The sequence below is a fragment of the Oculina patagonica genome, chromosome 2, assembly GCF_052425735.1.
Source record: "Oculina patagonica isolate OP01 chromosome 2, crgOcupat, whole genome shotgun sequence".
Classification (NCBI taxonomy): Eukaryota; Metazoa; Cnidaria; class Anthozoa; order Scleractinia; family Oculinidae; genus Oculina; species Oculina patagonica.
The window spans coordinates 46,344,169-46,363,115 of NC_135759.1; the positions used below are offsets into that span (position 1 = coordinate 46,344,169).

The 18,947-nt window shown below is 39.6% G+C and overlaps 2 protein-coding genes across 4 annotated transcripts in view; one reads left to right on the forward strand and one right to left on the reverse strand.

Annotated features, from left to right (window-relative positions):
- Positions 1-18,947, reverse strand: part of LOC144644938 (uncharacterized) — a 95,667-nt gene that overhangs the window by 65,139 nt on the left and 11,581 nt on the right. Inside the window, exons 1-7 of one of the 3 annotated variants that reach the window (XR_013569216.1) lie at positions 14,476-14,602; positions 14,070-14,107; positions 12,481-12,596; positions 3,102-3,209; positions 2,494-2,633; positions 1,858-2,049; positions 1,374-1,486 (exon numbers count right to left, since the gene is read on the reverse strand). Coding sequence is in view for 2 of the 3 variants with exons in the window: in XM_078504515.1 (XP_078360641.1) it covers positions 1,434-1,486; positions 1,858-2,049; positions 2,494-2,633; positions 3,102-3,209; positions 12,481-12,596; positions 14,070-14,090 (630 nt within the window). In the remaining variant the exon portion in view is untranslated. Of the gene's footprint in view, positions 1-961; positions 1,487-1,857; positions 2,050-2,493; positions 2,634-3,101; positions 3,210-12,480; positions 12,597-14,069; positions 14,108-14,475; positions 14,603-18,947 lie in introns of those variants that run through there. The other 2 variants (XM_078504515.1, XM_078504516.1) reach the window with 2 other exon arrangements.
- Positions 15,075-18,947, forward strand: part of LOC144644931 (glutamyl aminopeptidase-like) — a 28,469-nt gene continuing 24,596 nt past the window's right edge. The window contains exons 1-2 of the mRNA XM_078504505.1: positions 15,075-15,501; positions 17,965-18,225. Coding sequence (XP_078360631.1) covers positions 15,282-15,501; positions 17,965-18,225 — 481 coding nt within the window. The 5' untranslated portion in view covers positions 15,075-15,281. The remainder of the gene's footprint in view (positions 15,502-17,964; positions 18,226-18,947) is intronic.

Genomic DNA, 18,947 nt, shown 5'->3' on the forward strand with positions numbered 1-18,947 from the left:
ACCGAGTCTGAACGTGCAAACGGATTCAATCCGTGCTAAAGTATTTGTATAGCCACCACCATTATGCAAATGTTTATCTCTTTGAACCTCGCATTTAATTATTTATTCTCAATTTACCCTTGATAATGGCGTCATGATGTCGCCGAAACGTCGGGCAATAATATCGTTTGTGTTTACCTGTTTGTGTAAATGTCATAATTAAAGAGAAAATGTGTCAACAACCCAGCAGCTGCTATTGGCATTTTGATCTTGTATAGCTCCATAAGCTGTCCTTCATATTATTGAACAAGAAGCTCACTGAACTGGGCCTGGAAGCTTTGCTGCAAAGTTCAACTCATTTTGCATGAAGAGCATAGCACAGCACAGTGAGACCTTTCAGAAAGGCTAGCTACGAGTCACACCAGTCACATGAAAGTCTGATAGTACACCAAAATTACCTGATTCACATCATTTGTTAATTTCACTCTACATGCCTAGAGTGTATTTCACCCTAAAAATACTCAGACAGATACAGTGAACAGTTTGGGAAAATGGCACCTACAGAAACTTACCCCAAACTCTGAGTTTTAAACTAACATTTTTCTCAAAAGAACACATTGAAAAAATCTGCATCTTTTGTCGCATAGGGTATGGGATAAGCTGTTGACAAAACTGATGTAATATCAATATCATCCCTGGGCTTTTTATTCCTCAGTGATAAATTTGTCTGTAAAATGTCAGTATTACTGTTTTTAAGTAGCCAAGTGTCAGGAAGATGCAAGACAAAATTTAGTATACTTCCAAGCCCTCCAAAACATAAAGAATCAAAACTGTGCCTCCTTAGTTTCTGTCCCAAGAACAATGCACAGACTGTGAGCGCAAAGTCCCGAGTAAACTGCTGAAAGCAACAGAAACTGACAGCCAGCAGTCTAAAAAAATTAATAATTTTCAACATACCCAGTAACCCAGTGGCTATTAAGAGTATTGATAAAACTGATTTATTGATGGTCTTGTTTAAAAGCGTACTTTCTAGCCAAAATGCAGGAAAAACTTCATGCTCTGAAAGCCTTCTACATAATGTATCAAGGTAAGTGCCAGTTTAGTCAATCAGATTGTGTGTTTGCCAAAAATCATCTTCTCAATCGGTTATGCTAAATGGAGATAAATGTATTTACAGTAAGACTGTTGGGACCAGGGCCACTTTCACATCTTTCATTCCTGTAGGGATGACTTTTTTATTCGAGGCCACTGTTTTGAGCATGAAAAGTCATATGTTCTTTCTTCAAGGCCCGCACTCCTCCAGCTGCCATCACTTCTGAATCTGTCACTGACTGTACAATGTGTAACTTGTGGCTGCAGGTTAGTATTGAAGCTCCAAAACAAAAATGAATGACACTTTTGGTTGAAAATGTCTCCACAGTCAAGAAAAACACTAATGGCAGAGTTGATAATTTTCACATTGTGGACAGGATTTCATCTGCAATCTGGGTTTCAAGTGGTCCCAATGCTGAAAGTTAAACCAGTAAATAATATTGTCAGAGAAAATTATTGAAATACATGTAAATCCAAAATTAATATTTTCCTCCTGAAACTTGACATTTCCAAGAGGTAGTGGAATACAGTTATTGTTCAATGACATTAATTTATTTATACTCTCAAAGCTAATTCTGCTTTTGATTACCCAATATACATTTCTTGCAAAAAAATTCGGACAATTTTAATTTTGGACAAAAAAAGTGTCCGAAAACAAAACTGTGGACAATTTTTAAGCATCTGAAATTTGAGGCATCCGAAATAATTACAGCACAGTAATATTAAGTTGGTACTTTCTTGGGTGATGCCTTCACATGTTTTCAAGGCCAATATAAAAGTTCATACCTCCAGGCATCCCAGGGAAAACAGCATCCTGATCACTGTTACCAAATATTCCAACAATATCCACATCATTGTCAGTTCCATTACTCTTCAGTGGTGATCCCCCGGGAAGCAAATCTGCCACAGGTACAGTTGTGCTTGGAATGGGCGACGAGAATGTTGACAATGGATCCGCTTGTGTGCTTGATAACTCTGCTAATGCCATACACCAGACCAGTTGGGATTAAAAAATCAATTAATGTCATTTTACTAATTTTATGCTCTTTCCATAGTCTTCAATCGTATTGCACTCATGTAGACAACAGAAGTAATGGTATTAAAATGTGCTTTCACCATGACAAAGTGTTGTGTTGTCGGGTTGTTAATACCGTCAAATACAACAGCTTTCCTGTATTTTGATTGGCTGTATATTTTTTCTATGGCATGGTATAAATACATGTATATGTGCTCTATCATGACTAATTAGCATGTAATTATTCTGTTAGGTATTGCTATGTCTATTTGTACATGACCCAGGCACTCTTTCTGTGATTTATTTTAATAAATACACAATTTACATTTGCAGGAATATCATTGTTAATCTAGATATGCGTAAAAATGTATACATATTGCACTTGGAAATAAGGTGATTTTATTTACCTTCTGTTTTTCTTTTCTTGTTTTGCGGTTCACCAGAGGATGTCATTTGTTGCGATGTTTTACTCTTTGTTTTCTGTGCACTCTGTGGGGAGTTTTCTTGTTCATGGATCCTTTTCTTCAATGCAGATTTTATTTGTGCTCTAATAATAGAATTAACATGTTCTACAACTTAATTTATTTAATAGGTTGGTTTAAATTATTCTACAATATTGATTGATTAAAAAGATGATAAAAAGAAATAGATGCCAGATTAAGACTACCTACAGGTTATATTTTTTTGCTCATAGCTAGTTCGTAACACAGCCCCATATAAGCTTTTACTGCGAGTAATGATGTTGCTGAACAAAACAACACCCATGCATATGTATCTGCTATCACATTGTATTGCAAATAATAATAAAAAAATTGTATTAACAAAAGAAACTGATAATGATAACATTGAAAATTTTATAAAGAAATGCATTTTACTGTATTGTGGTTTAACATTGGGTTTTCACAATCTCACAACAAACAAGGTTTTTATATTGAATATGAGCCTAAGGAAAACACAAACCTTATCTGAAACAATATTATTGTAAAGTAAGTAAATTATTGGAAATGATCCCTACACAGATTTAGTCTTGACTTGTCCGCTGATTTTCTTTAAATCATCTCCAAATCTCTTCACTGCACTCCTTAACATTTCAATTTCCTCATCTCCCCACTTTCCACTGTTGCTAGAAACAAATAAAAATACACTAGCTAAAACCCAAGTTACAATATACAAATAAACTAACTTAAAAGACATGAATGCCAATTATTAAGACAACAAGAGTTCAAAGTATGAACCATTTAGTTCAAACCATGCATGTGGTGTATATTACATGTAAATGGAAAGGTTAAGTCTCCTTTCAACAAGTGTCACATACTCCCAAACTTATCCTGATTTCTGTAGTATTAATACCGTAACTAGGAGCATTCCTACTCCACCCTGGTTCTTTTAATTTCACCAGGACCAGGAAGTTTGACAGTATGTTGACATCAGCTAGCCTGCAGTACGCAGTGAACCTGCTTTGCAGAAGAGGAAACAAGCTTCTGTGTCCAGTTAAGGCACACACATATTCCCAGTGACTTTGTTTCAACAATCTGTTCCTGAATGATGCTGGGAAGTTAGCAAGTTACTGGGAGGCAAGCCGTCAAGCTGTTTAAAAGTTCCTTTATTACCATAATGTACTGTATGTATGAAACATGCTAATGTCAACTGGCTGCCTGGCTCCACTAGCCCCTATGGTTATTCCAAGTAGCCACTACTCTTACTTAATATAATTACTTTTTGTATTAATATTTCTTTGTAAGGCAAGAGTACAGTAAAGATTGTTGCTGTTGTTGTTGAAACACTAAACTGTGTAAGCTTCAAGGTTAGCATACATAACATGCTGGTTAGCCTAAATGGCACTCTGGTACATTAGCCAACAGTTAGTGTAACGAGAGATAACGGTAAATGTGGACTTTAATGGTGACCGAACATCGCTAGCGCTTACATTGGAAATACTGACTGCTAATCGCATAAATTACTACTTAATACTGCACACATATGCACGTGCACTTACATATTCTAATATTCTAATTATGGTTATGCTAGCCTGCGAACAGGCTCCCGAGTGGGGTTTTTACGCGAGCGAAGCGAGCGGAAGAGCGGGGCCTGAGGGGGAGTACGGGGGCGCGGGAGCCTGTGGACAGTCTTTTGAAAACGCCGATCCATGATACCAGATTCTGGTATCATGATCTGATTGGTCAGAACGCTAATTTTTGACAAGTGAGTGATGAAAAATAGTGGCATACACAACACGCAAAAAAGTCAACCGGCTTGCGTGTGGTTAGATATGCAATAAATCTACATGAATCCTACATTTATCTTGTGGTGCAAATGTCACACAACGAACAAAGGAAAGAGGCGAAAACCCAAAACATCGAGCTCAAAAGACTAAACGCTCGTTAAAATTGATGCAAGATACATATCCTTAGCGACAGTAAATAACGTGTCTCTAAAACAAAGCAATAGCTTTGCAAAATAAAGCTACGCAGTCTCTGGCTAAAGTGAACAGAAATAAATATGTCATCCGTGATAAAAAGCAACACACATTGCAAGACTATAAACAGCCGGGCCCGGCCTTGCAAATATAGAATGCAAGTACATAATCAACATATTCACGGAAATACGATCTGTGTCCTTCCAGAGCGAACATTTTTAGAGCTTAAAACACATCTTGCGAATATGAATGAGCCAAGGCTAACCGCAATAGCAAAATTTAATACAGACGTGTCAAAATGTACTAACGGGAAACGGTGCAGATCTATCATCTCTACACATCTGCTGAGCGGCAGTCCTTCGACTCTACTTTATAACCTAAAATCGCCTTCTTATAATACAAGTGACAGAGCATAGTGCCCTTTTTAAACAACTTTGAAGCGTCAAAATAAATTGGACGACCAAATCCAATTTTACCGAACGGCTTATTTTGTACAAAAGTCACGAAGTAGTCTGTGTAGGCCTGTCATCTGTTTTTTGCTAGGTCTAATTACCCTACTGACAGATGTGTTACAGGATCCATTACAAGTGGGCGGATGGGCGGAATCAAACAAAGTCTACAGGCTCCCCCTCAGGCCCCGCTCTTCCGCTCGCTTCGCTCGCGTACGCCGCTCGCTTTGCTCGCGTAAAAACCCCACTCGGGAGCCTGTTCGCAGGCTAGGTTATGCATAATTCGTCACATCTTCCCCTTTAAAGGAAAGCTCAAGTCATCACTCATAGGAATATTGATCTGACTAAATAACTAAGACATGACATAGTCTCTGACATAGTCTCTAAACGACCGACTAAGACATGACATAGTCTCTGAAATAGCTAGGAGGGTTTCTCCGTCTTGTGGACCTTCTGATCTCCTGCTCTCCAGATGAGCCCGGTGCTGGCGTAGGTTCAGCTCCGAGGGGCAACGACGCAGGTGTGGCCACAGGGACCGGGGCAACGGGTTGAGCCACAGGGTTCTGAGCCACAGGTTCAGGCGAAGGAAACAGCACAGTGGATTCAGGAGCAACCTCTTCAAACTGCGGCGAAGGAGGCTCATAGTCGTTCAGCGGCATTTTCTCCTCACTGGCACGCCAAATATCTTTCCGATTTCTACGGCGAACTTCCCCGTCAACTTGCACATCATAAGATCTGAGAGCTACTTCTCTCAAACATATACCTCGTTTCCAGGTACCTCGCGGGGAACGAACACGAACCGCTTCACCAGGTTTAAGTGGAGCAAGAGAGCGCTTGCCACGATTGTAGAATTTCTTCTGCTTCTCCTTCTGGGCACTTAGCTTTCTAGCATCAGCGGCAAGGCTAAACCTTGGCTTGAGAAGAGCTTCAGTGGCCGGCAGTAACGTCTTACAACGACGTCCAAAGAAACGTTGGGCCGGACTAGCATCCAATCCCTCGCTTGGAGTATTGCGCCAATCAAGAAGTGCTTGAAATTCACTGACACCAGCAGCCCGGCATTTCGTAAAGAGGCGTTTGACCGTGCGAACTGCATTCTCGGCCTTACCATTGCTCTGGGGATATCGAGGACTAGAAGTGACATGTTGGAAGTTCCACTGACTGGCAAATCTTGCGAACTCTGACGACGCAAAGCACGGCCCATTGTCAGTAACTACGGAATCTGGCACCCCATATCGGCTGAACATGGCCATTAGACTTCTGATTACAGCTTTGGAGTTTTCTGCAGAGACAGAATCGACCTCAGTAAAGTTGCTGAAGTAGTCACTCACAACTAGGAGGATTCGACCTGAGAAATGGCAAAGGTCAGCACCTACTTTGGCCCAAGGACGTGGAGAAACATCGTGCTGAAGGATGGGTTCCCGAACTTGTGAGTCGCGATGGGTGAGGCATACATCACACTGACTAACAAAATCTGTCATTTGCGAACTCATCCCAGGCCAGAACATGCATTCTCGAAGACGACGAAGGCAACCACCAAGACCGATGTGACTTGAATGAGCCAACGACATAATTTCTTTCCTCAGGGCACTGGGAACAAATAGACGAGAACCACGTAAAATCAAATGTCCTTGGACAATCAGTTCCCCATGAAACTGGAAGAAAGGACGGAGAGTAGGATCACAATCGCGGATATCGTCTGGCCAGCCTTTCAGAATCGCCTGGCTGAGAGTTTTGCAGACCTGATCTTGGGAGGACTCATTCTCAATCTGCGCCAGTCGAGATGGAGAAACACGCAGGGTTTCGAGGTGGTCCACAAGCTCCAGGGACTTCACTTTCTCACAGGACACCGTTTCGTCAAGGTAAGCGCGGCTCAGGGTATCAGCGATATACATGAGAGGTCCTTTCTTGTACTTGACGTCAAGATTGTAACGCTGAAGTCGAAGAAGCATCCGTTGCAGCCTTGCAGGTGCGTCACAGAGACTCTTCTTATAGATCTCCTCCAAGGGCTTGTGGTCTGTTTCCACGTGGACAACGTCGCGCCCAAAAATATGTACTTGTCAAACTTCTCGCAAGCAAACACAATGGCAAGGAGCTCTTTCTCAATCTATGCGTATCTGGTCTCAGTTTGGGTTAGGGCTCTCGACGAAAAGCTTACTGGCTGCTGTAACTGAAGTAGAGCAGCTCCTAGCCCCGTATCAGAAGCGTCACATTGAAGGGTGACCTCATCTTTTAGGCTGTAGTAACGTAGGACCGGTGCCTGGGTGGTGGCCGTTTTGATGTCGTTCCACGCTTTCTCCTGAGAATCGGACCAAATCCACTCAGCGTTCTTCACAGTCAAATGGCGAAGTGGGTGAGACATTTCTGACAGGCGAGGAAGAAATTTAGCCAAGTACTGAACAGTTCCATTGAAGCGAAGTAAACTCTTTACATGTACATCAGTGGGGCGAGGCATTTCAAGAACGGCGCGCACCTTGTCGGGGTGAACTTTCAATCCCGATTTAGTTGCATAGTGACCAATCAACGGGACTTCTTCTAAGCACAGTTGAAGTTTCACCAGGCTCTTGTTGTCGCAAATTAAAACGATAACGCTCAAACGGAACATTCTTTCTTGGGATACAGTAATTGTCGAATCGCTCGATGACAGCATCGATGTCCTTTTTCTCCGTAGCGGTTAAATTCCATGTTTTAAAGACTTTCCTCGCTTCAGGACCTATCGCTGTGAGGAACGTGGCAACTTGCACTTCGCCAGCTTCTTTGTTGACTTTAGCCGCCACACTGTAGTGGAGCCACATTTCTTTCCATTCATTCCATTTCTCGACGACGTTGGAGTCATTTATGTCGAGAGAATGAGGCGCAGGCAACGATTGAAGATGAGCCATTGGAGATTAAGCCACTTCTGACACCATGTAACGAGAGATAACGGTAAATGTGGACTTTAATGGTGACCGAACATCGCTAGCGCTTACATTGGAAATACTGACTGCTAATCGCATAAATAACTACTTAAATACTGCACACATATGCACGTGCACTTACATATTCTAATATTCTAATTATGGTTATGCATAATTCGTCACAGTTAGTTTAGGTAGCATGCATGCAGTTAGCATTTGTGACCCTCCATGTGAAAAGGGGGCTTAACGCAATTTCTCTCAAACGCGTTTAAACGCAGCGTTTGAAACGCATTTGAAACGGGTTTCAAAAAGTTTCAAACGGATTTCAAACGCGTTTCAAACACCTTTTGAATTTAGAGCGTTTCAAATGCAGAAAACGCATTTTATAGGGTTTGAAACGCCAAATTATTTGAGCATAATTATTACTAAACGTAGGAGGAAGACAACATTGTTTATGACAGTTTCCCAATAGTAATTTTTGGAACGGTTTCACAGAACATCCCGGTAACAAATCGAAACAAAATATGACGTCTACCCAGGTTGCCGGAAGCTCGGCGAAAAGATTGTTTTTGACTTTCTGCGGCCCTTTTGCTTTCAAATGGCAGACATTCTGCAGAATTTAGCGAAAACTGTAGACTAGCTCCAATTTAACTGCACAAAATAATTTTCCGCGGAAGCCATTTAGCAGCGCTCATTTTACTGTTGAATTACTGCAGTTGGGCTGCATGTGCAGTCAACTTAAACATAGCGCAGAAGTTTTGATAACCTGTCTTAATTTTCGAACTGTTAACTGCAAAATCGCTGTGTGATAAAGCCAGCTGGTTGATATTATTTCTCACTAACAGGAGTATAAAATTAAATCAATTGCCGCTCGAGTACTCAGCGGCGACTGTATTTTCATTTGAAGGAATGCAACTCACCGAAAACGTGTCATCTGGCTCGGGGGTTGAAGCGGAATATTTTCACTTTAAATATTCATTATTCCCCGCCCATTTTTCACAAGTATTCATTATTCCTTGCCGATTTTGAGATCAATATTCATTATTCCTTTAAATAGGTTGATGTTCCCAGGTATACAATTTTCAGACCCACAAAACGAGAGCGGTCAAATATTCTATTCTAATTCACAAGTTGTGCACAGCACACTGGACATTGTTCTGCTGCTATCCTTCTGGAAGGTGTTAGTTCATCACTTATTACATGCTTTTTTAATGGTGCCCTCTAGTTACACCTTCAATGGCCTTGACTAAAGTGTAAGACGCATGTGGCTTCTTTATTTGCTGACTAGCAAAAAATTAGCCAAGCAACATGTTTCAGTGAAAAGCTTTATTTAACAAACAATGACGATAATGCGGTCCAACCAATGAGTCTATATAATCTGGAAAACAATGAAGTGTTGCACGATGTTTATAAACAGTTCTTTTGTAGGCCATTGTACAAACTTGTTCGAAAACGCGTTTATCTCCTTAACATCATCACTCGTGCAATCAAGTCGAAACTAGTGCACCTAACAGAAATACATAATATCACACCCGCTTTAAGCGAAGCATAGTCTTTTGAAGCATGTACAAAGACAACAACTGTACGTAACCATAACGACTTGTCTATCAAGAGTTACTTCTAAGCCAATAAGTGAACAGCCGATGAAAGATAAATGTAGTGTTTGCCTTCAGGAATAACAGGAATGGTACAAGTGCACACAAGTATGTCAACGGGCCACATAATTTAAAAGTAGCATTCTGTTACCAATCTGAGTATTATTCCTATATCATGACACATTTTACATTGAGCACCGCTTTATGCGTTATCTATTTTCAGCTGTAGCTGTTAGATCAGCTTTGTGATTTTTCAAAAAAGTTCGACATCACCGTAATCTAATACGGGTTGCTGTTCTCCCTGTTCGTGTACGACAAGGAACCCTGGATGGTCCTCCCGGCTGTTCGTCGTCTGAGGCATCTGAAGCCTCATCCTCGGAGTCAATGTCACTGTCTAAGCCTCCTTTGAGTATCCGCTCAATTCTTAAAACTTCTTGCTGCGAAATTGTGTACAGTTGTTCATTTTTGCAGACCCTCATTGACTACAACTTCGACGCGGTCACTAACTGAATACGGCGAATTTCGACAATCTGAATATGACAGTTGTCGGTAATCTTTCTTTCGATTGGAATATTGTCCTCATTCTCCTGTTCTTCATCACAAGAAAGATCCAGTGTTACTCGGTTGCGACCAGTGCCGTAGCAAGGGTAAAATAAGTGGGGGGGGGGGGGGGGGGCGGGAGGGCACGCGAGCTCCGAAGACGCGAGCCGCTAGGGGGGTCTGGGGGCATTCCCCCCCAGAAAATTTTGAAATCTTGAGGCTTGGAAATGCTATTTCCAGCGTTCTCCAAGAGCTATTTGTGATTTACGCATATCACGAATTATTTACTTCCTACACTGTCTCAGCAAACCAATTGCAATGCACATTGAAGAGAGTATAACACTTGCAATGTCAATTACGAAATCAAGAGAGGATGAAAATAGAAAACCCACTGTCTCTGTATCTTGAAACCAGCAAATGTTTCACCTTTCAGAGTCATCGTAGTAGGTTCGTAGTTACTAAACTGTCTGAGTTGCCTTAGAGGCAAACGTAGACTTCATCGGCAGGTCATTTTTTGAAAATTTCTCAAACAGGGGCTTGCGCCGCTGGTTGTCCCCCACAAACAAATAAAAAGAAGTACAAATGTTATTGTTTCAAAACTGTCGGGAAATAAAATTTATTTTCAACGTTTTATACAGGACTGTTTTTACTTTTTGGGGAAAAAAACTGGGGGGGGGGGCACGTTCAAGTTAAAAATAGCTTAAAAGCTTTACTTACCTGTCTTTCCTGTGCTTTCCCATCTTTACAAATTCGAACAGTTCTTAGACCGTAACCAAAGCGTCAAAATTTAAAGCGGTCAACTGAAAAATGTGCTTTGAAAGTGACGTCACAAGAAAATATCTTCCTTGGGGAGTAGTCCGCGTGGCAAATTTTGCAAGCTTAACATGAGGCAGATCTAGAGCGCCTGCCAAATATCGAAAATATAGAACACCTGCGATTCTCATTTGGAGACAGAGAGGGTGAGGAGAACTTATTTTATCTTTGCAAGTATTCAATATTCTTGATTAAAAAACTGAATATTCAATATTCGTTACAATTTTGAGCCAATATTCAATATTCATTATTCCGCTTCAACCCCCGAATCTGGCATCCGAAAGTGAATTTTTCATCGATCAATCAATACAATTTTTAATATATATATCGCAGTGTGTTTACAGGGAACATAAATTTGCAGTTTCCTTTTCTCCTGTGTGCGTTGCCATTCTCCATTCATGAAACCTCGGAAACTTCAAATGATCGCTGTTGAACGTTCAAAGCGCCCCGCTTGTGGTTTGAAGCATCAGGTTACACGAGTTCCGCACGTGATTAATCGTGGCGTGGAATTACTTTACACGCAACAGTTTCAAATGTAGCTGTTCAGTTCATACATAAGGTTTTCGTTTTACAATCTATAGTTTAGTGAAATATGTCGCTTATTTGCCGAAATTATCTCGATAAAATGTGATATATTTCAAGTCTTCAGAAAACAACCTGATGTGTGAGACGTGACAATGCACACGATCTGTATAAAACCTGATACTTTGTTTACTTTATTTGGCGGTCAAGATTTGAAAGTTAAAACGATCGGTTAACCGAACTGTTGTTGTTAAATGTGTTGTTCAGTTTGGTTTTTCAAGTTACAAGGGAATTAACAAGCGACAAGATGGTCCAAAAGCAAGAAACACGCTTCAGGATATGTGGTGATATAGTTTTCGTGCAGCGAATGTGTTTGTTTACCGTACGTGTTACATATTTTCAACATGCCTCAGACACAAAGTGATGTGGATAAGGCATACGATGTAAGTATATTTTATAGACTGTACAACTGTACACAATGCAATATTCACAGACAAGCTCTTGCAATTAACACAAGTGTGCATCACGCTAATTTATTGATGAGGAGAAAATGTTACTCAAATCAAAAAGTTTTCCTGCTACAACATCATCATTCTCTGATTTCCTCAGTTACTGTAGACACTGTATAATTTGAACTGAAATCGTTGTCACATTTTGAATAAATTATGCTTCAACAGTAATGATAATCTTAAGCATGGCGTTTCAAACACAAGCAAACGCGTTTCACCATGTTTCAAACGCCTACTGTTTGAAACGCGTTTCAAACACTTTGAAACGAATTTCAAATGCATTTGAAACGGGTTTCAAACGCGTTTCAAACAAAAACGCTCTTGAAACGCTGTTACGATTAGCCCCCTTTTCATATGGAGGGTCACATTTATATTGGGATTAGGGATTTCTGGCTATCATGACTCACCTTTGGTGCGCAAAATAGTCTAAATAACCTGAAGATGGTCAACTTTCATTTACCGGGTATTGGTAAGGGTTATGCTATAATAATATTTATTTTACTTGTATAAACCTGCTCACTGCATCAAATGGTTCGTGTGGCTTGCTGCATACTGGTTTACTGGCTCACACTGGTTACTACTCATGAAAAATTAGCTGAACAAGATCTGAATACTATTTTAGATAATGCAGTGTGGAGACACATTATGTTGATTACCTCACAGTGGCTGTTGATGGTGACACACCAGTCTCATTATTCAATGGATGTAGCTGCATTGTTAACTCTCCTAAATGAGAAAAAGCCTCTCCTGCAGCTGTGAAAATCTCTGCTACCTAAATATCAGTGTTAAGAATGATGGTTGTTATAATCTCAATGTTCAATGAAATGTATGTCCAGTTGAAAATGGATAGGGGTAACATATTATTATTTATACCATGCCATAGAAAATACAGCCAAATTATCAGAATACAGGAAAGCCGTTGTATATTCGACGGTATTCAACCCAACCTTCCCATCGTGCGCTGCGATTGTATTCTCGACGAAATTTAGTGAGCGTATTTTCTATGGCATGGTATAAAATAGTTACACAACACTTTCTCGTGGTATACTTAACAATTATTCCATAAGCCCGAATTGGATACGAGTTGGCTATAACGACTCGAATCCAACAAGGGCGAATGGAATAATTGTTTTATTAAATTCTTCTCAAGCATGTTCAAATCGACTGGACATTTCATTTTGATGTAAACGAAGTGATAGTATGAGGAGGCGCGAAAATTTCTGGCGCGGTGTTCACTTCTTGAGTTGAATGAAACATACGAGGAAAGCGAGCAAGAGAGTTTTCTTCAGAAGATTTTCCTCAAACAATCCCCTCTAAAGTCGTCTAAATATCCTGGAAATTGTGACAACAGTTAAGATTTACGAGAATATCTGAAGCAAAACCTTTTCTGGAAACTACAAGTCTTGTGCAAGTCGAACGAAGCAAGTGTTTACATTGTACTTCTTTACGGCTCCACGGCTGTCATCAAGACTGCTATATTATTTGAAGCGAAATTGAGCTCAAAGTGGAACAGGTTTATTGAAGAATGAAAGAACAAAACCAAGATTGAAAGGTAACAAACTTTACTGAAGTGCTGAGCCTAGTTTTATGACGAACACTGAATGAAACTGTGTCAGTTTGCCGTTCTTTCGTAAATTATTTGCTGCTTTTCTACTTTATTCACTCGCCCTTGTTGTGCGTTCAGTTTAAAAGTATTATTAATTACACTTTTCGCATCTATCCTTTTGTTTTGCGTAGTTAAATTTACTATGGTATTTCTGTGGTTTTTGTAGGCACCGCTAATTATTTCTTGTTCATAAAGCTCGCCAAATTCGCTGTTCAAAACCATTTTTTTGATGGAACTGTCGCTCCCGCAGAAAAATTTTAGCTTGCCAACAGTAACGCAATCATTTTCCAAATAAGGTCAAACTAAGGTATACGAGCTGACAACCGGGATTGAGTGAACCAATCAGAATGCTAGAAATGCAATATCCGAGGTTGAGAATTTAATAATATGGAATATCCCACTTGTCACTTGTATTTTCTTGGTATACACACTCGCCTAAAGGCTCGTATGTATACCGAGAAAATACAAGTGACTCGTGGGATATTCCATAGTATACCACTCGAAAGCGTTGCATAACTAGTATATATCATACACCTGGCATGAAGTCTCTTGTTTGACTTACCCTTCAGAATTAGTGCTCATGTCATAACAAATATTATTATTCAACTACTGGTGAATAAAATAATTTAAACTATTTACCTTTGCCGCAGATGAACTCATCTTTAAAATCTTCAGATCTATCAATTCATCACAGATTAAAAGTCAACAAATAAAGTGTCGAAGTCACAAGATTATTCACTGAAACAATAAACAAAAAAATCCTATTCTACGGGCGTTAGATAAGCTTTTTGTAAAATGACCTTTATGCCACAAAATGAAAGGCTACATTTCTACTGTACATCATGCTAGATACCCTAACGAACATAGCCTAGCTTCACCATATTCATAAAAATTCAACATCTCTGAGAAGTGCGGAAAAATCCACCACAGTGACAGTGCATTCAATTGACAAATGCCTATTTTGACAAAATTCAAACATGAAAGTTTTCGATTCGTTTTAGCGCGATTCACAGTGCTTCGTCATTTGCTATGCATCGATTCCTACCTTTCAATCTTCGGAACACCCTCCAAAATCACTAAAATCTTTCATAAACGGGCTTTTTTCGTCTAACTCTACAAACAATTTGTCCCGACCGCCATATTGCGGATAAATCCGTTACCAGACTTCTAGAGGACTACTCTTGTACCCAAACTCCGCTCGGTTAACGAGGTAACACAACACCTGCATGCTGGCACTGTTGCAGTTTGTGTATAGGATGTACATAAAAAGTTGATCATATCAGTAACAATGGACATGATCGTTATATAATACTGTCTGGTCAAGCAACCGGATCAGCTGTGCAGCTCACGTCGGTAATTTATAAAAGCGCCGAGAGAAAAATGTTTATGTCAATACATTTAAATACCATTCATAACATGTTCATTTTATTGATGCAACTTCTTAATGGCTTAAAAACAAGGCGGCGAATTACGCGAAATCATTGTAATCTCACAAAGATAGTAGTTAAACAGTTTTACTGATCCGGTTTATTTTCTTGTCACTCGCATTTTTTTGTAGTTTAGGACATGCATTTTCTTTGTAGCTGTTCCTAATTAAGTCAGTGGATGTCTATTCAGTTTATTGACTTTCACCTAATTATTTTTTGGAAAATTGTCGACATCTGCAGCAGTTCGTTTCCTGACTCAAATCCAATGATTCAATGACTCTAATGATTCCATGGAATTTCGCTCAAGGCTATTTGCATATAAAATACAAAGCTAAATATCACAAAGCCTCCGTCGAGTAGCAAGATTAAAGATCTTCGTTTTGTTCGTTGCTGTTTCTGTTCAACCTGCCCAGGCAAGCTTGCGATGAATGCAAAAAGCCAAGAAGAGAAACCCCTCAGAGCTGACTCATTTAGAGTGCAAGAGGCTGAATGTAGGAGGACAAACGCCGCGGCACAGGGGAGGTTCGTTAGTAGAGGTGTGATCGCTACAGTGATCGCGCTGATTATAGTTCTGAGCATACTAGTTATTGTCCTGGGATCCCTGCTAGGTAAAGAAAGATCATCCAGAGAAGAGCAAAACAAAGGCAAGTAATAAGTTTAAATTTAACCTTATTATCTTTAAAGTGTTCCAAGATGCCGAACAGATTTAAAGTTATTATGCGAATATTGCTTCTTTCACTTGTAACAAAAAAATAATTAATTTAAGGGTGCGCTTTCCTCGTTAGCTTCGAACTAAAACATACCTTGCAAAGCCAGTGCGCATGAAATGAACAATCTTGTGTATCATGCAGTAAATACTTAATATTCACAGTTAGGACGAGTGAAAAAATACGAACAGCCGCCCACAGGAAGATCTGTGACCTGAATAAAATTATGTATGCTCCATTAAACTCACTCCCTTATTCTTTGGTTCTCTTTCCTGCCTTTATTCTGCTGATTTCGTTGTATTGGGATTTTGCATACAAAGCTTTTAGAGGAAACCATATAAACTAATTATTTTGACTGTAATTTAGCGGTTCGAATTTTGAGAAATTCGATGTTTAGCTCGAGACTTGACTTGACCGCACTAAACACAGAAAGCGATTGAAATAATTACACGGATATTTGTTCTCTGACCATATAAGCAACTGTATGAACAAAAGTGTTCATTCTCATTAAAAAAATGAACTCTAGAAATCTAAGCTGCATTCAACATGGCTCTGTACCTATACGTACAAGAACTAAGAACTATGAATATATACAAACTTTTCTTGACGTTTCAGAAAGATTAAAAGTAATAAAAGTCGCATATCGATATTGGACATTCATTTTCAAATAACAAGATAAGTAATGAACAATGATTTAAACAGAGGCTTCGTTTTCTTGTGCTTTTGGAATTATTCGTTTCAGAAAATAAATCGTTTTGAATTTACATGAGACAATTAGAGTTCCCAAGAGAGTAATTAAAGGCTTGTCCTTAAATGTCACGGAGAATATTTTTACTCTTGTGTTGTCAACGTTTTTGTAAAACATCATGATCAGGGAAGGAAAAATACCTTATTCATTTAGTGGGGATCATGTATTGAAATCTGACTCGGATAAATTACGTTCAACTGACAAGATGGTTTTCCAAAATCAAGGAAAGTTATTGTTTAATGGCAGACAAAACACTTCACCCCTCATTTAGCATTATAATAATTCAGGGCTATTTTAATTACAGTGTCGACATGTAAACTATTAGGGCTTCCCACCTTTTTGGAAACAAGGGAACATGGTAATTTATTTTAATAGAAACAAGGGATCTTTTTGCGGGCCCAAGAGAGGCCCGCAACCCTAATCTTGACAGTGACCAGCGGATTGCGTATTACGCGTGCGCGCCACGTTCATAAAGGTATCTGCAAACCGGAAGTTGAAAATTTTGTTCTTCCACTAAGAACGATCGGAATGCAAAAAATGTGTCAATCACGACAGTTTGTCGTAACACCGGAAGAGAAAAATCTTGTCTCCAAGAGCGATAAGAATGCGAAAAATCAACAGTTTGTCACATTAGATCGAGGCTTCTGTCGGAAGATTGCAGACATTACGTTTTGCAGACGTTGTTTTATAAGTGTTGCTTTTGAGAAGATCTGCTGTGATTGTATCACAGATAAACTACGGCAAAGCGAATGTTCATGGTCTGCAAAGTTACGCTGTACAATTGTTTTTCTCCTTTTTTTTTTTTTTTAATCTCGTATGAAGAAAATGGGGGGTTTTGTTTTTTTTTTTTTTTTTTTTTTTTTTTTATTCCAACAACGGTTATTGTCGAGAAATTCCTTATAACACTGACAACAAAGCGAGTTTGCCGACGGAGGAAAATCACATCTCAATTCACACCGCGTGCTCGACGAGCTCGACTACACTTCGCAAAACTGTAAATCAAAAAAACAACTCTGATTGGTTCGCGGCAATAGGAAACGATAAAAAACATTCGTGACTTAAGCGTGACGCGTTACTCGACCTTACTCGGAATAATTTTCTTTTGTTCAGTGATTTATCGACACTGTTCGACTTGAAGTAATTTTCCAAACTAACAAAAAAACACTTCCCTCCCAGTACCTTCTCTTAGCTGCATCGAGGCCCGCACTTTCTAACCTGTGGTTACCACTAGTTTAATTATTTAGAGGAAACAATGGCTATCTTTGCTATTAACCGAATCTTTTCGTGAAAATTTTATGGGATAAAGAAAACATGTAGCCATCCCCCGGATGGCCTCAATTATTTAAAGCTGAGCTAGTTAGACCAAGAAAACACATCACCAAGAATCCTATTAGCATCACCAGAGTATTGACCAGGCCTGTATCTATTCATGTCAAATTGATCTCAAACTCGTGTGCTGCATGTTCTAAAGCACTCGAAAACTACCAATAGGTCTGGTTAGTCAGTCACTTGTTAGGCAAGTATTTTGTTTGCACAGAAGTTTTATGAATAAACGCTTATAAGAATCAGCCGACTAATGAGAATATAGAAGGCAGGAATTTAAATAACTGCTGCCAATTTTCAATCATTATTTACTTGACGTAAACTCCCAGGAACTTCAAAGCCGAAAATCCAGGTTTCAACGTCAGTTCCCAGTCCCTCAACTCCTGGCACTGAGATCTGGTGGAATGTACGCCTGCCCAAACACGTCACTCCAAAACACTATGACGTCACCATCCTTGTTGATCTCAAGAAGTTTTTATTTAACGGTCACGTGAGTATCGTAATTGACGTGAAAGAACCGACGGAGTATGTACTGGTGCACACCAACAAGATGACAGTGACGTCAGTGACTGTTCACCAGTCTTCCGGCGGTATGTATTTATTTGGGTTATGTGTTTTATACATAAGCGGCTAGAATATGGAGGGCAACCTCACCCTGTGTCATGACCTTCAAAATTGATTGATTAGCAAATAAAGATATGGTGAAAAAGTGCAATGAGGGGTGTTTTACATCATACGGGAATGAGGTTATCCCGATTTCCTCTCGTAGATCTGTTTTTGTTACATGATAAACCAGCACAAAATATCACGAAGGTCGATGTACCGGGTCGAGGTTTTCTTTCAGGTACGAAAACTCGTAACAGTATCTTGCAAATGATGAACGACCGCTTGTTTTGGTATAAACTCTCGCACCAGTATCATTTAAACGATGAACGACCACTCGCTGGCTCCTGGTAGACTAATGGTGGATTTCCACTGACGCGTAATTTTTTACGTGCGTTTACGTGGGTGAAAAAATTTAGAGACAATGTATGGACGACTTGTGTACACGTTTACGCAAGTCGTTCATACATTGTCTCTAAATATTTTCACGCACTTCAACGCACGTGAAAAATTAAGCGTCAGTGGAAATCCACCTTAAAACGAATTGCGCATACGTAGGTTTTATCATCCAATCCGCGCCCTGATGTGGTAGCGGTATGAAATCAGTAAGTCATACTGGATAGAGCTCGCACCAGTAAACACGGCCCTACAAATAGACTAAGCGGAGTGTGGTTAACCCAAATCTAAGGTAATTACAGAAATCAATCAC